The 22581-nt window shown below is 38.6% G+C and overlaps 2 protein-coding genes across 4 annotated transcripts; one reads left to right on the forward strand and one right to left on the reverse strand.

Moving 5' to 3' along the window:
• The first annotated feature begins 1293 nt into the window (after positions 1 to 1293).
• nudt9 (nudix (nucleoside diphosphate linked moiety X)-type motif 9) lies at positions 1294 to 7592 on the forward strand. Its single transcript, XM_017488633.3, has 8 exons — positions 1294 to 1469; positions 2019 to 2249; positions 2381 to 2470; positions 2567 to 2653; positions 4660 to 4771; positions 4893 to 5039; positions 5131 to 5215; positions 6989 to 7592. Exons 1-8 carry the CDS (start codon positions 1378 to 1380, stop codon positions 7132 to 7134), a joined length of 990 nt encoding a protein of 329 aa, XP_017344122.1. The 5' UTR covers positions 1294 to 1377; the 3' UTR covers positions 7135 to 7592.
• Positions 7593 to 8735: 1143 nt separating this feature from the next.
• cln3 (CLN3 lysosomal/endosomal transmembrane protein, battenin) lies at positions 8736 to 20215 on the reverse strand. 3 transcript variants are annotated; one of them, XM_047162257.2, is made up of 16 exons: positions 19657 to 20215; positions 19529 to 19565; positions 18423 to 18585; positions 16988 to 17084; positions 16686 to 16763; positions 16296 to 16375; positions 15845 to 15930; positions 15650 to 15722; positions 14078 to 14221; positions 13842 to 13975; positions 13660 to 13748; positions 13042 to 13110; positions 12869 to 12924; positions 12665 to 12758; positions 10927 to 11067; positions 8736 to 10812 (listed from the first exon to the last, which is right to left on the reverse strand). In XM_047162257.2, exons 3-16 carry the CDS (start codon positions 18431 to 18433, stop codon positions 10696 to 10698), a joined length of 1269 nt encoding a protein of 422 aa, XP_047018213.1. In that variant the 5' UTR covers positions 18434 to 18585; positions 19529 to 19565; positions 19657 to 20215; the 3' UTR covers positions 8736 to 10695. The 3 variants fall into 3 exon arrangements, with proteins under 3 accessions (XP_047018213.1, XP_017344097.1, XP_017344106.1); XM_017488608.3 differs by lacking the exon at positions 18423 to 18585 and having other exon boundaries at positions 19657 to 20211; XM_017488617.3 differs by lacking the exon at positions 18423 to 18585 and having other exon boundaries at positions 13660 to 13712; positions 19657 to 20201.
• Between the last annotated feature and the right edge of the window lie 2366 nt (positions 20216 to 22581).

Below are 22581 nucleotides of genomic sequence, written 5' to 3' on the forward strand. Positions count from 1 at the left end.
ATAAGACACGATACATGAAAGAGAGACAATTCTATCGAAAGTTGTGTGGACTCCCTTGTCAAAAAATCCTATTGGAATTTCAGTTTGTCCTGTAGGATATCTAATTTGCTAGAATCTTATTGGAACTCACACCTCCAGGGTCAGGGGTTCGATTCCCACTGTGACCGTGTGTGCAGAGTTTGCATGTTCTCCCTGTGCTGTGGGGGTTTCCTCTGGGTGCTCTGGTTTCCTCCCCAAAGATGGTAGGCTGATTGGCATGTCCAAAGTGTCCGGAATGTGTGTTTGTGTGCCCTGTGATGGATTGGCACCCTGTCCAGGGTATACCCCGCCTTGTGCCCCATGCTCCTTGGGATAGGCTCCAGATTTCCCTGTGACCCTGAAAAGGTCTTGTTATTGGAAATTACAGAGGGTGCTTTGGGAGTTTTGAAATCCTAAAATATTCTCTTTACAATTAGAGTCTTTTCTATTTATTATTATTATTATTATTTTTTTAGAAAGTTAGGATATTTTATCCTTATTTTATCCCATTACTAATCTCTGTCTCTCTCTCTTTCTCATATAAATCTTAAGAAACCATCCTGTAAACATCTTAATCTATATTGGTTGTTAATGGTTAATAATTAATGGAACACAAAGTTTGAAACAGTTCATTTATTTTCTTTAAAGCTGACATATACCGCACTGACAATGAAATATTAGCACAAGGTGTGCTCTTTTCCCAGGTATGGATATGGTTATAAGGATCCCATTAAAAATCTCGTAGAAGTGTTCCTACAGTATATTTATGCCCTATAAGACAATTCATATAGGAATCTCATAGCAATGCAGTTTACAATGTACAACTTTCTTTATTGGAACCCTTTATGATTTATTTATTAATATATATATATATATATATATATATATATATATATATATATATATATATATATATATATATAAAATTATTATTATTATTATTATTATTATTATTATTATTATTTTTACAAGGGCTGTCTGTTTTTCACGTTTCTGTTTCAGGGAGAGTTCAGTTAAGTCACAATGCCTTTCCTCACTGTTTCTTGCACATCCATGACACACCCAAGTGTTTTATTGTTTGTTTGTTTGTTTCTTTCTTTTCCATAGTAATCTATGTTCCATATATTACAATCTGTTGGAGTCGGTTTGCTTATAAATGTGCTGTAAAATGACACACCTGCGCGGTACAGATCAGGAGGCGTGATAATGCATAGTAAAATGTGGGCATGCGCCATAGTAGCACGCATGCGCAGTGAGAATAATCGCAGCCCCACTGACGGTCCCCGCAGCTGGAGGGAGGAGTCACTAGGTCGCTACTGTTGACTTCCTGGATACTGAACGCGTTTGGGGAGTTTTGTGATGAAACGAGTGTTAGGAAACTGGGCAGGATCGGTGCATATCGCTCTTACACTCGTGGCATTGCCGTTCACCGTTCGTGCAAGTGGATTCTGGTAAGTTTACTGAATTAAATGCTTGGTGTAGTCCGATCCTAATTATTATTATTACTGTAATATATGGTACACTGTGATGTGGCCTGTGGGCATGCGATAGGGAAGGAATAGAACTGATTCTTTACAGCTTGTCCCGACCTATTTCCTTCATCTTATAGCCCAATATTCAGCAATTAGCTGAATTAGTTCTTATAATAGTTTTTATTGCAGAAAGAATGCATTAATTTAATGCATTAATGTTGAAGCTGGAATTATTATCAGAGTTTCTGTTATAGAAAAACAATCCAAAGCTGTGGTATAAAGACCATTATTTTAGAGCCAAAGTGATTTGTGTTTGGAGCATGTGAATGTTGTGATTCATTCCCCGCAGAATCTGAAGCTGAAATTAGTCCAGATTATCACAGCACACGTATAAGTAATGCGTAAGCCATAATTGCATATAAGTAATGCATAAGCAATAATTACTAGCAAAAATCAATCAATCAATTAATTAATTCTTTTATTAGCATGCTCTAATCTTGACTAATTTGTATCTCTGTCTGTGCACAGTAAATCCATCAACACCAGAGCGTCAAGTGTCTGTACATTAAGTTCTGTCTCCATGTCGTCTGCAACACATATCAAGGCCCGTTGCACAGTTTACCCTGGCTCAGACAAACAGCGCTTCCCTGTTCCAGATGATAAAGTCAGCTGGGCAACTGTCTGGCCCGAGTACAGTCCTGTGAACTACACCGCATTGTCTGTGCTGAACAACCCAGCGTGGGCTGATCCAGACATCGGGTGAGTCAGTGTCTCCACTGTACATTTTCAGCTCGACTAGGTGTGTTGAAAATACTGAGCCTACTGTATGCTAATGGAAAGGTTTATGCTATTGGCATTTCAGCCACTAATGGATCCATTTCTTTTTTTAGATCTTTTTCTCCACGGTTTAACGCGCTTGACGGGTCTGTGGATAGGCAGAGTCATGAAGGAGATTACATCATACAGGATGGTCGTCCACTGTAAGCTGAGCACTTAATTGTTATCCTGTGCTTTTACACCAGCTCACTTTGACTCACAGCCATCTCAGACTCCATTTCCATTTTGCCCTCTTCCAGTAATCCAAGGGGAAGAACTGGCGTGAATGGACGTGGCCTACTTGGTAGGTGGGGTCCTAACCATGCTGCGGATCCCATAGTTACCAGGTACAGTGTCCCTGCCTGAGACATATTTACTGTACAGATGCATTTCTCTTCTTCAAGTAGATTTTCATCTCGGTGACACTCTTAGTCAAGTTTTTATCAAGAGCACAATAAACTAGAGCTATTAGGCAATAGAGCTACCCGGTCTGATTATTTTAAGATAAGATAAGATAAGATGTACCTTTTACTGATCCCCCATAGGGGAAATTCAAATTGACACAGCAGCACAAGTAGGATGAGTAACATCACAGAAAGCTTCTCGGCCAGCCGGAGTGGCTGAACCGTGAGAAAGCACTAGAGAAATCAAAGAACACGATCCTCACAGTGCTCTGTGGCCTCTCCAGGTGTGTGTAAGCTCTTTGAAGCAGGTAGATGATGTCATCCTCCACACCAATATCAGCCTGATATGCAAACTGCAGCGGATTCAGGCAGTTATGTACCATGGGCCAGAGGTGCTGCAGAACCAGCCTCTCAAGGGTATCGATTACCTGTGATGTTAAGGCCACAGTCGAAAGCACTGAGATATCCTTTCTTGGGCACAGGGACTATGCAGGATGTCTTCCAGATCTTAGGTACATTCTTCAGCCTCAGGGAGAGGTTAAAAAGATGTCGGAACACTCCTGCCAGCTGCTCTGCGCACACTGCACTGCCACTTTTCCACTGCATGGTACGGCTTGACTCGGCTCACTTTACTTTGCTTGCTTTTCCACTGCAGTTTAGTGCTGCCTCAACATGAGTGCCATCTTCCACTCGCGTTCACGCAGGAATAATAATAACGTTGTATTACCAAAGCCCTGTACAGATACACGGTCAGGTCATATTCCAAATTTTTTCCAAACTTTCCTGTCCACTGAACATGGACCCTATAAAGGATGCCAAATAACGGTGTTCTAGAACCTACGTAGTGCTGGATATGACCAAGTTAGATTCAGTCGTGACAGGAGTGACTTTGATAAATGCCTGTTTGGAAATCGGTAACAAGCGAGATGTAAAAAGCTAAGACACAAACCTTTGTTGTAATTTGATCTGTAATGAGATAAATGATACATAACTTTCATTAAATAGAATATTACCGTAAAGTATGTATTAAAGGACACACATTTATTCAGGCACAATACAGAAGCACTCTTTAAGGAGAATTCACCACTCCCTCAGTGCGTGGCTCCCATTTAGTATAGGCTCGGCTCGCTTCAAACCTATACTAAAAAATACCAGGTGCCAGGTACTATCCACAGTGGAAAGCCCCCAAAAAGCGAGCAGAGTCGTGTGGAGCTGTACCGTGCCATGGAAAAGTGCCACTGGAGGTGTGAATGGGGACGTTTGAGGGGGTGGAGGGAAGTTTAGCCGGTGTTGGTGAGTCAAACCGGTTGAAAAACTGGTTTAACTTGTTGGCACCACCCTCAACTGCTCCTTCTGGCATTTTCATGCCAGTCATTTTCACATTTGTGGAAATTTGTGTTTAAAAAACTACAAAATGTCAATTTTATGTGTCATTTGATAGAGTGTATCAACATTATTAATAGGTACTGTTTCAAAGAGGATCAAATGTTTGCTTATCCAACTATGTAAAAAATAATAATAATAAATTCCATGGGGTGTACTTATTTTTTCACATGACTGTAAGTTTTTCTATCGACTGAATGGACTATTAAAGCATCACTATCGACGTGCCCGGAGTTCACTAAGCACTCTGAGTGCTTTTAGGAGGATAAACGCATTAGAACTCTCCTCAGTCTCAGCTTGTACATTGACACAGCTTTAAATCACACCATTAACAAGAGCCACCAAAAAAAGGGCACATGACTGTTATACTAGAATTATTGCATTGGATACCGTTTTGGAAATATATATTGTTTCTATAGTAACAACTAACACAGTGAGTGTAATAAAGGATTTACGTGATAGTAGTGTTTTCTGTGAGGAGACATTTAGTTAGCATTTATGGAAGGAGTCTCTAGTTTTTCCATTCATCTCTAAATTTCTCTCTTTTCTCTTCTTCTCTGTCCAAGGTGGAAGCGGGACTCTGCAGGCCAGCGTGTTTCTCATGCTGTCTCGAAACAGCCCATGTTGGAGTTTGTGTCCATTAAGAGGAAAGACTGTGGAGAATGGGCCATCCCAGGGGTCAGTATACAGTGTATTTTTAGAACTCCTTTACATAAAATTCAATACAGATGGTAGCAAATATTTGGAGTTATGATTACATATGCATTCTGGTGTTTGCTCATCTGTAACATGTGCTTAGGGTATGGTCGACCCAGGAGAGTTGGTGTCTCTGAGTCTACAGCGAGAATTCTCAGAGGAAGCTTTGAACGCTCTCGAGGCTTCTCCACAAGAGCGCAAAAAGATCCATGAGCGGATCTCACAGCTGTTCAGTTCACCTGGTTTTCAGGTTAGAAATGATCTATTTAGAAAATAGAATGACAACAGAACAAATCAAATCTTCTTGCACCGTATTAGACTTGTACCATCTCTTTTGTTAGGTGTATAAAGGTTATGTAGATGACCCAAGAAACACAGACAATTCCTGGATGGAAACAGTTGCTGTCAACTTTCATGATGAAACAGGTGATAAACAATTTGCATGGAATAATACACCTATTATACGTAATATAATTAATGATAAAAGTTAAATAATTTGAAAACAGATAACCTTTGTGTGATTTTCTTTTTCTTCTTTGCTTCTGTTAAATATATTTTCCCATTATTGTTGTTCATTATTGTTTTTGTTTATAAATCACACAAAGGTCTTCAGCAGTAAAACAGTATGAAGTCTTTAAATGATTATTATTATTTTTTTGTAATATTGAACATAGTATTGCACGGCTGTTGAAAATTCAACTCAATTTAATTTGTATAGCACTTTTAACAATGGACATTGTCACAAAGCAGCTTTACAGAAATCTATAAATGTCACATACAGTCAGGTCCATAAGTATTTGGACAACGAGACAATGTTCGTAATTTTTCCTCTGTACACCACCATGCTGGATTTGAAATGAAGCAATCGAGATGTGGCTGAAGTGTAGACTTTCAGCTTTAATTCAACGGCTTTAACTAAAATATTGCATTAACTGTTTAGGAATTACAGCCTTTTATTTTTATTATTATTTTTTTTTTTTGCAGAGTCCCTGCAAAGGAGAGGATTTAGGGACTTTATTAAAAAATGGCTGTAATTCCTAAACAGTCCTAAATAACAGAGGCAAATTTACAAAAATTATGTCACTGTCCAAATACTTATGGACCTAACTGTATAAATTTGTTCCTAACGAGCAAGCCGGAGTCGAGGATGTAATAGTACGTTAGTGACATTATTGGCCACCAAATAATTAACAGTAAGTGTTAAATGGCCATTTGATTTGAAAATTAAAAAGTCTCTGACTTTTGCACAGTACTGTATATGGTGTGTGACGTGCGTACATACTGTATATAGATGGCTGAATTCTGGCAAATAACCAAAAATGATGAAAAATCAGGTTTTGGCAAAAATAAATGGGATTTTCTGCTTATAGTATTTTCCTGTATACTTATAACACTACTATAACATACATATCACACTCAACAAAATGACGTGGACATGTTTTAAATTTTTACTTGTCTATTTTCCTGCAAAGATTATGTTCTGTAAAGAGCCAGTTTAACAAATGTGGAGGTAAAAACAGTCGTTGTTGTTAGATAGTTATGTCCTGTAGTGAAAAAGACACGAATCTAGTCATTTCACTTCGCTCTAAGATACCAGCTGTTAAAATTGTCCGTGATGCTCCTGCACTGCACTTGGAATGAAATCTTTAAAAGTGATTTTCTCCCTTTTCACTTTAGGGGTCACCAGATGTTAAAAATGCTAATACTTTACGTCTAGTTGAGATGCATGCAAACGAGAGACACAATTCAGCTCATAAAGTCATGTAGCTTATATTTAACAAATTGTTGCCAAAATACTCAGATAGGTCTTTCGCTTTACCTTTTCTTTTCTTCAGAACAGCGTACACTAACGCAGGAGTCAGAATGTGACATTTATGCTGGTTGCAGTTTGTGTGGAACAGCAGAGCATCGACACCTTTAGAACACTTTAGAAATTAGCTAGCTATAATATTAAATGGAAGCTAGCTAATGTTAGGCCCAGAGACATTAGACCATCTGGTTCACAGTTTAGCCCAACTCAAAAGCTGTCCGATCTGGGAATGACTGTTTTGGTCCATATGCTGGAGGGATTACGTGGACTTCAGTTTTCTATAAACCAGTGATTAGACTTCACTAAACACTAAAAAAAAAAAAACCCAACATGAAATATAATGGCTTCTGATAGTTTCTAAACTCTTTTTCTAAATGTTTGTTACTCAGGTGACAGTATAAGCGAGCTGCCTCTGCAAGCAGGCGACGATGCCGCACAGGTGAGCTGGTGCGACGTCGATTCATCTCAGCCCCTGTTCGCCAGTCATTCAGATTTCCTCCAGGCAGTAGCAGAGGAAAGACACGCACACTGGTAACTGAAGGGAGATGACGTGTGCCTTTGAAGATACGATCAAAAAATATATGTATGAACACAATAATGATTGTAGATTCTGTTTTACTAAAATGTAAAAAAAACGTTCAGGCATTTCTGAATGGTTTCAAACATGTCCTGATGGACACACACAGTCAGTAATGGTGCTAGCTGAAGGCTGACGTCAGTGCAATGACTCCAACAACGGTTTCTGTATGAGTTCATGTTATTTATACTCACTGTGGAAAAACAAATCCAAAGCACACCCCTGTAACCACTTGCATGTATGTGGAAGGCTGGGTCATCTACTATTTATTATATATAGTATGCATGCACTTTAATTAAAGGCTTAAGGTAAATTCTTTAAGACCTATAAGGCTGAAGATAATGAGGCTGTTTTTCCTTAACTACAAATAATCACTCACCATTGTCATTGTTATAATAAATACATCTCGAAGTCTATTACTTAAAATCATAGTCTTTTTGTAACGGCAGCCCTGTGCGCTGTACATATTTGCATTTCCAGTGCTCTAATACAGTGTGTGAAAGTTTGTGCACCCTTTAGAATTTTTTACACTTCTGCGTAAATACGACCTAAAACATCATGAGATTTTCACACAGGCCCTAAAAGTAGATAAAGAGAACCACTTTATTTTTTAAACGAGACAAAAATATTATACTTAGTCATTTATTTATTGAGGAAAATTACATTTTCAATTTAAATGATCAAATTTGTTCATGCCATGATACACTTCCACAAACATGTTGTGAAGATTAGACTTGAATAGATTCCTGTTCTTTAAATAAAACTCACTCACACCTGGCTCTCGTCCCACTGATTGAAAACACCGGACTCTAATTTCACCTTCAAATTAACTGATAATCCTAGAGGTTCACATACTTTTGCCACTCAGTGATCTGTAATATTGGATCATTTTCCTCTATAAATAAATGACTAAGTATAATGTTTTGGTCTCACTTGTTTAATTGGGTTCTCTTTATCTACTTTTAGGACTTGTGTGAAAATCTGATGTGTTAGGTCATATTTATACAGAAATATAGAATTCTACCTTAATTCTAACATTGTTAACAAATTTAGCTGTATTTAGTAAGGATGTGCACTTTTTTTCTGATTGCATATGCACTTGGCCCTGGGTGATTATTTAATGAACCATTGGTTCTGATTTGATAAATTTTCAACACTGTATTTATCATTTACATTTACGGCATTTGGCAGACGTCTTTATCCAGAGAAACTTACATTTATCTCATTTATACAACTGAGCAGTTGAGGGTTAAGGGCCTTGCCGTGGTAGGGCCGGCAGTGGTAGCTTGGCAGTGCTGGGGCTTGAACTCCTGACCTTCTGATCAGTAACCCAGAGCCTTTAACCACTGAGCCACCACTGCCCGCTTTTCATTAACGCCAATGAAAAGCTGCGGACTGCAAATAGGTTTATTTTCACTGTATATCCAAAAAACTATTTCATTCAGACCTCATTTAATTTTTTTTTTTTTTTTTTTTACACTTACTTTTAAAGATTTGCTGGATCAGTACACAAACAAAAGTGATGATTATGTAAAGAATGATATACTAACAACAATAAATGAATTTTCTATATAAAATTTATTTTCAAAATAAGAACATTACAGAAACCTAGAGCTAGTACCTTTAGACTACATTGCACCAACAAAGCGTAAACCTGGATTGAATGGATCTCTATTAATCCACTTGCCCCAAACTGAATTAGAATTGCATTAAACCATTTAATTCTGGTTTTAGTCCTACAATAAACTAGGTTCAATTTAATCCTGATGCTTCACTACTTTACACCTAGATTCAAATTTCCAAAATGGCAACAATTGGAAAAATAAATAAATAATACTAAAAAAATTTAAATGTTATGCCAGTTTTCAATCAAAAAGAACACTGTCCTTGTGTACTTTTTTTTTAGATTGGATATTCAATCATGTTGAAAAATCAAAATTAATCCTGGTCAATGTTTTAATCAGAGATTAAGGTTTTAATGGTTTTAAGCTCAAGTAAGTGGTGCAGCACAATAAAAATTAAAATAACACTCAAGGGAAAATACTGTTTAAAGTCGTTCAAGAACATTTAATAATTCTTCTAATGACCTTAATTTTTTTAATACATGTTTGTTTGGCATGTCAGGCTATAGGAGAAATTAGTTACAAACGCTATGATTTAGAACAGCATTCAGGAAGTCGTTATGATGATTAACAGACACTCGGCATCACCAGAGACAGAAACAGGTTAATGTGGAAATGTTCGTCTCACAAGCACACATTATTTCACACTAAAAATTCTGTGTTAATAATAGTCATGTTTAAAATCACAGTTAAAATCAGAAGTGCATTTCTGAGCCAGGAAATAGGCCAAAGGAAAATAATGCACGAGCAAAGTTCGTATGTCAGTACCCTGCCTCCATGATGTCTTTCGCTCCAGCCAACCTCTGACTGCTTAAAGCTAGTGGTATACTTTAAACCAAAAACTTTGTATTTTGAGTGAAAAAGCTGCAACATTTCTCTTTCTCAAATGTAAAATCAATGCCAGTTTTTTTCTAAACCAGGAAATATTGTGCAATATTTTGACCTGTGATTGTTTGTCATTAAATCTTAAGCATTACTTTACATTGTATTTGACAAAATATCAGGTTTTGCTTTGCAAAATTAACCAACTGATATCACTGTCTGAAGCATTTGTGCCTTGATTATTGTTCAATTTGATGTGGTTGCCAGGTCCGCTTTAAAAAGCAGCATAAAAATAGCCGAATACTCAAAATAGGCCTCCTCCAAACTCGTTGCCTTTTACAGACTTGGCTAGTATTTCAAAACGCACTGCAATATTTAAGATATGTTCAAAATATTTCAACGGGCTGCAGTTCAAAATTGAAAATTTTTGTAATATATCTGAGAGGATCCGGTGTGAGGCAACAGAAAATCGTTCGCCCTATTATCAGGAAATAATCACACTGACACTAAGCTTATCATGTGAGTCATGTACGTTGAAGCGGACGGATAGTGCTTTCCTCAGTGTGTGTTACGCTGGCATGTAATGCAGCAGGAGCAGCAGTTGTAAAAAAACAAAAAAAAAAAACAAGATGCAGTTGGCTGGCTTCACGTGTCTCAGCGGAAGCACGTTAGTCTGTATCCTTTGGGGTTGGTAGCTGGGTCAAATGTCAAATATTGTCAAAATGGAGTTGTCTGTGGCAAAAGTGACCTGGCAACACTGCAATGCTATAAGGTTTGCTCAGCCTAGCTGAGAATATTCTAGAAAAGATACACTACATAAATCTTCCATTGTTTGAAGTATACCACCAGCTTACTTAACATGGAGACGACATCTGCGAGAGTTGTGTGAAGACGGAAACACTGTTGCGAGCTTAAAAGCTCACGTACCCACTGGGGTTTGTTCCTCAAAGTGATCCATCTTGGAATGAATCAGCTTGAGCATTTGTACAGACTAACCACAGCCTTAATTGCATTGAGTGTTCTTTTTCCCATTAGCCATGTACACAACGTGTTGTGTGAGCGAAGCCTCTGCCCCTCACAGAGAGCAGAAGTAGTCGTGTATAGGGATGGCTGGTGCTGCAGAGAGAGCAATGCCTATACTGTCTCCAACACTCGCTGCAGCCATCGCAAATTCCCGCTCACGTTCCACAGTCTGGAACACAAAAACCCTAACAAGTTAATACCAGGAGGCACATAGCGCAAATAATCAAAGCCCCTCCATTGGTGCTGTATTTAAGATAAACAAATAAAAAACAAGTGCACACACCTCAACTCTGATTAAGTAGAAAGTGTTAACGTAGACAGCTCCTCCCAGCAAACCTTCATACAGAACTATTACAAACACAACCCAAACATTTGGCCAGAAGCGGTAATACACCGAAATAAGCAGCACCACTGCGTTCACACACTGAAAGATACAAGGAAGAGGTTATTTAATTCAAATTCCTTTTAAGTGTTTTCAATTTATATATATATATATATATATATATATATATATATATATATATATATATATATATATATAAATTTTTTGGCTCTGTATACCACCACAATGGATTTGTAATGAAACAGCTGAGATGCAATTGGAACTACAGACTTTCAGCTTCAATTCAAGGGGGTGAACATAAATATCATATGAAACTTTTAGGAATTGCAACCATTTTTATACACAGTTCCCTTATTTCAGGGGTTCAAATGTAATTGGACATAAAATTTTCATGTTTAATACTTTATCAAGAATCCTTTGCAGACTACTTGAAAAAGATGAGGCTACATATTAAAGACTTGTAATTCCTAAAACTTTCCTCCAATGTGGATGTGAATACATTTAAATTAAAGATGAGACTGCACTTTAAGCCCATATTCGTTTATTGAACTGTAACTTGAATGTGTTTTGGTAAACAGCCAAAATACCAAAACTTGTGTACGTGTCCAAATATATATGGACCTAAATTACTGAGCTCTGTGTTCATGTTCTCCAAGCTTGGGTAATTTTATGATTTCTACACGCATTTGGTACTGGCCACTTGGGTTGTTAACGCTTTTTTCATTACCGTATTTCTGACCAATGAATGAAAGCGTTATACAAGTATGTATTCAGCTCTAAACGTAAATGCCAAAAATGAGATTTTACTTTTTGGTTCGTTTAATTACATGCGGTGTGAAACTAAACCAAACAAAGCAGCAAACAAACCAAAAAGTTCTATTTCTCTCTGGTTCAGAGTCAGCACATGCACTAATATAATGGATTAAAAATAAAAAAAAGTCTACACCCCCCTGTTAAAGTGGCAGGTTTTAAAAAATGAAACCAAGAGAAGTCATGTCAGAACTTTTCCCACACTCAATGTGAATTTACAACGTACAAAAATTGGAGGGAAAAAAAAGGCAATACAATACAATAACCTGGTTGCATAAGTTTGCACACCCTTTTAATAATTGGGGATGTAACGGTGTTCAGAATGAATTATGAACCGATCACATTCAATCTATGTTCCAAAGTAATTATCATACAGAGGTCATCAATTAAATTATTCTGATTGACACCGAATAAAGACCAGCTGTTCCTGTGGAATTTTCTTCACATCGTCTTGGTTTCATCCAGATGCTGAAGCCATGGTTCAAAAAGAGCTTACAAAGTATGCACGGTATCTCACTTGTCAAAATCACTTGATCAGGTGAGGGGTATAAAAGAATTTCCAAAACATTAGTTGTACCATGGAACACCATGAAGCCCATCATCAACAGAAAGAGAAAATGGAGCACCACAGTGATGTCAGAGAACAGTATTTTTTAAAGGGTTTAACAGGGGTGTGTAGACTTTTTATGTCCATTCTAGGTCGTAAAGGCTTTTAAAGACAATTCATACTGGGATGCTCTTTGGTCCAGGCTAAAAACTCTTAATGCACTTCCAATGAAACACTCCAACCCACATGTATTATGTATGTCCGTTACCCTGTATTGTTTTTTTTTGGGGGAAAATACTTTTCGCAAACATTTTTACACACCTGCAACATAGAAAGCACCCAGATTCTCCTGGTCTTAACGCAGTAGAGCGAGGTGCGGGATATGAACACACCGATCTGGTACAGAGTCTGATACCTGAAACAAACACGCCGTTAAAGATCACTCAGACATACACAAAGTGGGGAGGGGGGTGTTTTCTGCGTCTCATTCAAACATCTGGACCAGAGTGAAAAACTGAACCCTACCAACGGTACTGTTCTGCGTGAGACAAACTGGAAGCAGGGAAGTAGAGCAACTCCAGCTTGAGAGAGAGAAAGATAAATGATTAAAAATATATAGTAATCTCTTAATATCAAGGCTTCTATAGTGGTTCTTAATAGGATTTAAAGGAAAGTATAGTTTCATTTCAGGTGCTTACCAATCCCTGGTTAATGAAATATTCAGCAAAGTAGACCACGCATAGAGGCACAGTAAACTTTAGCAGACGCTGGAAAGGTAATACAACACACACACACACACAGATCAACATTATATTAATAGTCTATGGGTGTTTTCTTCTGCTGTGTGTGAAAACGTTGCATAATAGCAGCACACACATACATCCTTTTTTGTTGTCATTAAAGTTTACATAAATTCTGTAATGCATTTACTGTGTTTAATATTGGTTGTTGTTTTGGGTTTTTTTTTTTTGGTGAAGCATCCATTTGAATCAATCGTGTTTGAATTAGAGAAATTTCTGGTACCAAAAATTTGAGTGGTCTTGACAGCAAATGGACCAGACATCGGTTTTATAGACCGCACACAGGTTTCATGCTTGACCAACAAACCACACGCTGGTTACAAACGTTCTTAGTATTGAACAAAAAGGCAAGTTTCATTTTTAGTAAGAAGCTCGATCAAAAAAAAACCCCAAAATGACAAACATAAGCACACGTGCAAACAAGTGTAAGCTCAAGTTTGTGCAGGACTGAATGCATTTTGATTGATTACAAATTCACACACTTCAATATGTACACACATTCACACACACACTCACTTTCAGGATGTGTAGTTTGTCTAAGAAGGTCAGGGGTTCGGTGGATTGGTCCTCTGTCAGGAAGGAGAAAGCATTTCCAGCACAGTTATCTAAACAAGTTACCATGAAAATCACATTACGCGAACACATCACGCTCTTACAGCACAAACGATATTCCGCTAAACAAACCTACTACGTCCCACCTTTCCCGTTCACATCTCGAACACTGTCTTCATCGTTATCGTCCACTATTAAGGGCCGCCGTTCCTGAACGTCTTCCCCAGACCCGGACCTCCACTGTGGGAACGATGGAGGGAAGTCTAGAAGGCGGAAGTAACTGGAAAGAAGGAAAAGAGGGAGGACGTGAGGAAGGAAGTAGGGTCCTGATAGGGTTGGGATGCTAAATACATCTTCAAAAGGTTGAAAGACTTGCTCTGACCTGATCATCAGAACAGCAGGGATGAGTAGCATGATCAGCAGCGTGCCTCGGGGTGAAAGTCCAGCTTGTGTAAAAGCAGAATAAAGAACAGCGCCGGCAACTCCTGCGCCTCCTGTACCTGATCCCCATCCGCTCAGCACATCACTTACGGAGAGATGGAGAGAAGACTATTAAAAAAAAAAACAAAAAAAAAAACACCCAAATAGTCTCATGACAAGATGCCGCACAAGTGCAACCTAGCATACAATTTCTGGCTAGTTCACTGGCCACAGAATAAGGAAATAATACACAGGTACAAACAGGAAATAATGGCACTCAGTTACACTTGCAGCATCACATTTTATCAGCATGAAGCAACGCCCTTATCCAGAGCGACTTACATTTATCTCATTTTATACAACTGAGCAATTGAGGGTTAAGGGCTTTGCCCAAGTGCCCAACAGTGGTAGCTTGGCAGTGCTGGGGCTTCTGACCCACTGAGCCACCACTGCCCAATTGACTTGAGTCAATTCTTTTGAACTGTTTGTTTCAATTATTCATTTATCTGATTCAATTTCTCCCACCTCTAATCTACACCACAAAATTCTAGACTAAATATGCATGTGTATCCTACAAAATCTTTCTTTCATCCATCCATCTATCAGTCTTCCATACCGCTTATCCTACACAGGGTTTTAGGGGAGCCTGGAGCCTATCCCAGGGAACTCGGGGCAAAGGGCGAGGGACACCCAGGATAGGGTTCCAACCCATCGCAGGGCACGATCGCACACACATTGACACACTACGGACAATTCGGAAATGCCAGTCAGCCTACAAGCAGTCCCTCCAGGATTTTGCGATCGCAGAAGTGAATGCAAAACAAAGTAAACGCCGCAGTATTCCCAGGAGCTTGCAATTTTTCGAAATTACCGCAGATTTTGGTCAAGACGTGTCATGTGATGTCATCACAACGCGCATTCAGCCAAAGCCCCTTTCGATTCACGTGTGTCGAACGAGTACAGCTAAAAGTCTCATTTACTAACAAACACCAGTGTGAAACACTTGCCATGAAATGGTGAAACAATTTCTTGCGATTTCGCCAATTCAAGTAGTTTTCCGCAAAAAAATGGGTTAGAAATGATTCATATAGACTTTTGAACTGGTTCAACCAAACCAATAAGAAGAATTGATATAGAAAATGATTCCTTCATGATCCATGAAGGAACTAAGCCCTACCTAACTAAGCCATACGTTATAGCCAGCATTAGTCAGTTCAGCTTAGAATCATGTCTGAATCATGAAGGAATCATTTTCTGAATGATTCCTTCATGGTTCAGACTCGATTCTAAGCTGAACTCACTAATGCTGACTATTACGTGGGGTTTAGTTACTGCTCTGGAAGACAGGATTGGAGTATTTGAGCACATTAAGTGAATTCTTCACTTCGTAAGAATTATGACTGAACTGTTTTACCAAAAGAATGATCCTTGTTGCGTTTTACTGAATTCAAAAAGCCTACAGAGCAAAATCCTATAAAATTTGACCTAAATTTTTATTTTATTTGTGCTGTTATCCGAGTAAATGGAGCTGTACCTGCTGAAATAGACTGTGAGAGAGAGGAAGGAGAGCTCGCCCAGTCCTGAACTCACACTGGCAAAGATCACACCTACAAATACAACCAGCAACACATCACTCAACACAGTCAGATCAGATCATACAAGAAACGCACACACAGACACACACACACACACACACACACACACACACACACACAGATATACACGTTACCTAATATGCTCATCCACACAGTTGAAGAAAATGACACCACCAAGAAGCTTGTCGTTGCCGTAGCAACACACCCCAGAATACGGAAACTGTCAATCAAAAGTACAAGCAGATGGAATCGAAGATGTTGTGAATCTGTACACGGCAATAACAAAGATTGCATCCAAAGCTTTCTGTCTTGTGTTCGTTTGCTATTGATTTATTGAGCAGCAATATCCTGACATGTTCCTAATAATGTCATGGAGTAGCTTGTAGTTTTTAGCCAGTTAAAACTGCAACGAAGAGCTTATCAAGCAAACGAAAGCCTGAAACAAAAGAAACTAGTCTGCACCATTGCATGCCAATGTTACAAATAACATCTGATAAAATGTTTATCATCATCACAGGCCTAGAAAATGACAAACTGTATTTTTAAACTAACTCCATTTGCTGTATAGATGTTGGAAGGCATTACCCATAAGGCACTTTGTGTATGAAAAATGGCGCTGTCAGTTTGATCAGTAGAGTGGGCAAGATGTCAGCCAGAAGAACAGCCTGGAAACAGAAATAATTAGTACCACAAAACAAGCAAAGTCATGGATCTATAAAACACACTGGTGGTAAAATGCAGCAGAGAAAGACATCGACTGGTTTATTTTGCAGAGCAAACACTAATAAGTGACAGAGCTGGTGGTGTATTTGCAAATCAAACTGGCATGTGATATTTGGATCAATCACAGACAGGGAGAAGTGTCAGAACGAACCATAAACTAATCTGAAACCATCACATTTTTCTTCAAATTGTTTGCATTTTTTAAGGTTAAAGTTCACCACCAGTGCAGGAGTCTGCGTGTTAAACACTTACTGCAGTAGACACAGGGTTGCAGTCATAGCGGCTACTGTTGCTGCTGTTCCCACCGTCTGAGGGTACGGGGCCTGGGGTCTGCAAAAACGACGAACGTAACATACACCGAGGGAATGATAATACAACGTTTATTTCATTTTTTCTTAGCGGTCTTCTTTTACTTCAAACGCTGTGTTACCAATCAGATTCATTCCGCTCGGTTATCACACCGATATTCGTGACCGCTCGCTTCACTGACATTATAGACAACGAACACGAACATGAAAATAAATAAATAAATAAATAAATAAATACAAACATACCGGCATTGTTGCATTCTGAGACTCCTGTTGTTTTAAAATGTCATGAGCGGCACTTAACATCACCACGTAGGCAAAGTTATTACACAGACCTAGCAACCTAGATAAAAAGGAATGGACAAAGAGAGAGAGAGTGTGTGTGAGAGAGCGAGAAAGTTCGCCATGTACTTATAGGTGTGCCATGTGCATGTTTATTCTGCAGAACTATGAGGTCACAGTGGCAACATGGTCCAAGAAGGGGGAGTATTATGATTATGGGGCATCACTACAGCAACAGTAGTGGACTGATTACCTAGGAGAAGGGAGGCCTTGTGGAGCTAGGAGTTAAAAGTTTGACACAGGAAAGAGAACCATGGGAAACTACATTTGCACTGGGCCCAGAAATGTGTCAAGTGCTGCATGTTTTATCAACCATTGGATTTTTTTGTTGCAGACCTGGTAACACGCACAGACATAATCGATTATTTACAAAGAGGTCACTTGTCTCTGATGAAGGTTTAAAATGATTGGAGTTAACGTCATCTGTAGACGTGTGTGTCAGACAATTTATATATCCTTTTCTGTGACATGTGCTCTTCTGCTTGGACAGAAGTCAAACATTAGGTCCAGCACAATGTTTACTATTTGTGCATTATGTTGGGAGTTCTGACAATTTGTCAGCCATGCTTGAAACTGTACTGCAGAATATCTGGTGAGATTATTTAATCCCACAGTGTTCACATTTTGTACCCTAGGTGGGACTATAGTGTATTATAGTGGCCTTGGTGTATTCCATCCGTCCATTTTCCATACCGCTTATCCTATACAGGGTAATGGAGTTGGGGGGTGTAGGTGGGGGCCTGGAGGCTATCCCAAGGGACTTGGGGGACAAGGCGGGGGACACCCTGGACGGGTTGCCAACCCATTGCAGGGCACAGTTGCACACACACACACACACACAACCATTCACACACTACGGACAATTCGGAAATGCCAATCAGCCTATAATGCATGTCTTTGGACTGGGGGGAGGAAACGAGTACCCAGAGAAAACCGCCAAAGCATGGAACATGCAAACTCCGTGCACACAGGGTGGAGGCCGGAGTCGAAAGTCAAACCCCCAAACCATGGAGGTGCGAGGGAAATCTGCAAACCCAATTTGCAGTTTGGCATTTTTTCCTACATTCTTTTGAATGTCCATGGAATTAAATAAAATATTAGATGCCACGAGTGTACCTTACACATGTGAATGATGGTCATTATGCAAAGCAATGTGATAAAGTAAAAATGACCGTATATGGCCACGGGCATTGTTTCACTCTGATGTGCTTATGGTCTAATACTGCATCATGTGTGCGTGTGTTTGCATTGCTTTAACCCCTCCCTGTTATTCCCGCCTTCTCGCACACCAATTGGCCGATTCTAAAAGGCTTGCAACAACTATTGACCAAATTCCTACCTCTCAACCATTAGCCTGCTCTTAGCGAATGTGCGAAGGTGAAGCGCTGTTGTGTACGACGTCAAACAGTTGCTTGACAATTGCAGCAAATGACAGCTGTCCCGAGTCGAAACTGAAGACGAATCCCGGACATTTTCTCAAATGTAGAAATTCCGGCTGGATGCTTTTTTGAGGTCCGGAAAAGAGGACATGTCCGGGAAAAAGAGGGCATAATGTCACCCTAGCAAAAGCAATTCACAGAACATTTTGTGTTCATTTCTACCAAATTAACTTTGCACAAAATTTATTTGCGCATGCACCAGCAGGTTGCTCATGTGAGTCACGACTGGCAAGAGAAAACCAGAACTATAATCAAGCAGCTGTCTATATGGTGTTATGTCAAAAGATTCATTTCTTTGGTTTTAAATGAAAAAAAAAAAGTAATCTTGACACGATTCCTTTTTTTTTTTTTTAAACAAAATGTACCAGTAATCTGAATACTTTGTTTTTTTTTTAACATAACTGTAACAGATTACAGTTATCAGGTTTTTTTTGTATTACATAAGACTGTTCCATGTACTCTGTTAGTCCCCAAGCCTGGGTGTTGTTGTTAATGATTTGGATTTATAATGTACTATACGCCTCCTGTGGCGTACTATATGGACAGTGGTGTCTTAGTGGTTAAACCTCTGGGTTACTGATCGGAAGGTCGGGGTTTCAAGCCCCAGCACTGCCAAGCTGCCACTGTTGGGCCCTTGAGCAAGGCCCTTAACCCTCTCTGCTTCCTCAGTTGGCACCCTGCCCCAACTTCCTGACAGGCTTGGGTATGTGGGGTATGGGGGCCTGACAGGCTGGGGTATGCGAAGAAAACAATTTCACTGTGCACAGTGTGCTGCTGTGCACAGTGTGCTGCTGTGCACAGTGTGCTGCTGTGCACAGTGTGCTGCTGTGCACAGTGTGCTGCTGTGCACAGTGTGCTGCTGTGCACAGTGTGCTGCTGTGCACAGTGTGCTGCTGTGCACAGTGTGCTGCTGTGCTACAGACCGGACAGTAGGCCACTATTCCAGACACTGGTATATCTTTTCAAACCAGTTTATTTCGTGATACGTCAAAAGGGACACACTCACCAAAACCCGCTTTGATTCCTACATCTCCGACAGCGGCCTAAAGACCAAACGCACAGTTAATACACTCTGAGACGACCTGAGTGAAGTTTGCACAAATGTAAAACACGTTAATTAGTTTAGCTTCTTACCTTCAGAGCCAGTCAACATATCAGGATCAGCATTAACACTGTCTCTGTGATCCATGGTGCAGACAAAAATCACACCAACTTCGAATAACGCACAAACCAGAACATACCACTGTGTTTAGATTAAAATAAACACCGTGTTGTGTTTGCACGGAACCATTAACGAAAATAAGCTTCTTTCTTCCTGTTTCATGATCAGAAAAAGTTTCAGGTAGTCAGATGATGAGCCAGTGTTTCATGTTATTCCAAGCCGATATTCGGACAATGCCCACCTCCTCCGCTTTGATTGGCTAACAGCTCGTACTCACAAACACTGTGCCAATCGCACCAGGCGTTTATGAACCATTATCCAATCATAGCGCAGGAGGTGTGACTCAACTTGGGGAAAACAATAACGTTACCGCTTTACGTAAGTGCAACAAGAAAATGCTTCCCTACTAATCCGGAATAGGGGTCAAACAATTCCGCCTTTTAGAGTCCGGAAGCAGATGTTAAATTGTTGAATTATGTCAAATCACACTTTAATACAAGATGCTACATTACTGCATTATGAATAAAACTATTACATTTATCAGGTTATTTTATTACAATTTTATTGCTATGTCTGAAACACACTGATATTTTTTTGTGTTGCCATGAAAATATATGGGACATACTCATTTATAAAATATGCTATAAATTATATATAAAAATATATACAATATACATTATATTCCATAAATAATGTTTAATCAATATTTTATCCATCCACTTTCCATATCGCAGGGCACAATTGCACAATGCAAAATTGACAATTTAGAGATGACAATCAACCTCGTTGGACTGGGGGAGGAAACCCGAGGTACTATGGAAAGCCCTAAGGCTCAAAACTAATGTTTTTAACGCCTTTTATTTGTAAAATGTTGTATTCCAGAAGTGAAAGGCATATTTCATGACTGTCTACTTATATTTGGAAAATGGGATAAAATAATTTATGTTTGTTGCGTTTTAAAAATGTCTTTATTCACACAAACACCTGCTGTTATTTCTATCAATAAATAATGTTATATATGTGACAGAGTTCATTATGAATATTGTAGACTTCTCACTCACATATAACTGTGATTTTCTAGGCTAAACATGTGACCGTTCTCAAAAGTCACAATACCTGGACAAATTGATCATATTTCACCTTTTTTCCCCTTAGTAAAGTTTATCCATTTATTTTTAGAAATGCGATTGTGTGATTTGACCACAAGAGGGCTCCACTTTAGTTCAGCTGTTTAGAGTAAACTAAATCTGATGGTTTTCTGTCCCAACAAATACACTTTCACTGCAAGTTACTGAGGAAAAACTCAAAAGAAATTGAAGATAATAACAAATATCATACAAGTTTTATCTTTTATCTTTGTATTAACACCACCTCGATAATAGCAGTGGGAATACACCCTGACAGCTGAGAATGATACTATCAGGTACTGTTCAATAGGAAAGAAAGCTCATACATGTGCCAAATTCATACTGCTGACTTGTTTACCCACAACAGGTAAGTCCTGTGATTGTCAGCCTGCTATCCATATATTTGTCCATCATATCAGGGGGAATATACATGCCCTTGGATAGTGATACCAAACTAGCCTAGTCTCGTGTTGAATAACCAAAACGTTTGATATTTTATCGGTCTGGTAGTCCTGCAAACAGTGATAACACCCGAGGCAAGTTTTATGATAAAATACAACTTTTTGTTCAATTTTCACATTTTTAAAGCAATTAGCAAACACATGCAAGAAAAAAACATGCAAACTGTCTATTTAGAAGCATATGATTAAAAGTTTTTTCATGGACAAGAATCTTGGCTTAGCTCCAGATGACTTACAGTCAAGTTAACGCCCCTGACAGTACAAACTACAGTCTGTCATCGACAGCTTTACTGACTTATCTTTCTGTTCCTGTTCTCCCACAATCCTGATGATGTCAGATGTCAGTTTCACTACATAGTTTTCTCATAAAAAACATGAGAGCCAGCAGTAGAACCTGACTGTAGACTGTACTTCTCCTGTTATAGAACATAATGTTCAGGAACATAATGTTCAAAAAACGACAAGCAAGAATGCAAGAAAGAATTGAAAAAAAATGATCAGATAAGAAGGAAAGAAAAGGAATGATACGCCAGCTCTGTGGGGTATAATTGGACTGGAAGCAGCAGTCAGATGAAGCCAATGAGATCTCAAAATAATCCTACAGAAACAACTGCTATTTATTTAGGGTTTATCAGAATAATTGTATTGATGACAGCTGCATGATAATTACTGTTGGTTCATTCTGAACACAGCCACGTCCCCAAATATAAAAGGGTGCCCACACCTATGCAGCTAGGTTATTATAACTTTTTTAATTTTTCCCCTACAATGTTTGATTGGTTTTCACTTACTTTTTTACACACTGTCATTTCACATTGAGGGTGGAAAAAGATCTGACTAAACTTTATCTTAGTTTCATTCTTTTAGTTCACAAAAACCTGCCATTTTAACAGGGGTGTGTAGACTTATCTATATCTATCTATCTATCTATCTATCTATCTATCTATCTATATATTTATACACACACACACACACATTATATATATATATATATATATATATATATATATATATATATATATATATATATATATATATATATAATATATATAAAATATATATATACACACACAAACATATATATATACATACTAGGGATGCACCGAAATGAAAATTGTTGTCTGAAGCCGAAACCGAATATAACGAAAAACTTGGCTGAAAGCCGAAGGACGAATACCGAACATGTTTTTCGCATTTTTTCCATTTACTTTGCCATTTTTTTTTCACCATTGCATAAATTAAATAGTCAAAATGTGCTTTTCACGATTTTGTCTTGCTTTTCAAAGAAAAAAATCAATTACAAAAACTA

Source organism: Ictalurus punctatus, chromosome 2 (assembly GCF_001660625.3).
Source record: "Ictalurus punctatus breed USDA103 chromosome 2, Coco_2.0, whole genome shotgun sequence".
NCBI classification, from domain to species: Eukaryota; Metazoa; Chordata; class Actinopteri; order Siluriformes; family Ictaluridae; genus Ictalurus; species Ictalurus punctatus.

What these genes read in the sequence shown, in the direction of transcription:
- nudt9 (XM_017488633.3), top strand. Translation starts at nt 1,378, where the DNA reads ATGAAACGAGTGTTAGGAAACTGGGCAGGATCGGTGCATATCGCTCTT. An exon ending in ATACAGGATGGTCGTCCACT is followed by an intron (nt 2,471 to 2,566) that starts GTAAGCTGAGCA and finishes GCCCTCTTCCAG; the next exon opens with TAATCCAAGGGGAAGAACTG. An exon ending in TCAGTTCACCTGGTTTTCAG is followed by an intron (nt 5,040 to 5,130) that starts GTTAGAAATGAT and finishes CTCTTTTGTTAG; the next exon opens with GTGTATAAAGGTTATGTAGA.
- cln3 (XM_017488608.3), bottom strand. Translation starts at nt 19,711, where the DNA reads ATGGATCACAGAGACAGTGTTAATGCTGATCCTGATATGTTGACTGGC. An exon ending in GCAACCCTGTGTCTACTGCA is followed by an intron (nt 16,376 to 16,685) that starts GTAAGTGTTTAA and finishes TTCTGTTTCCAG; the next exon opens with GCTGTTCTTCTGGCTGACAT. An exon ending in ACAAACTACACATCCTGAAA is followed by an intron (nt 13,111 to 13,659) that starts GTGAGTGTGTGT and finishes TTACCTTTCCAG; the next exon opens with CGTCTGCTAAAGTTTACTGT.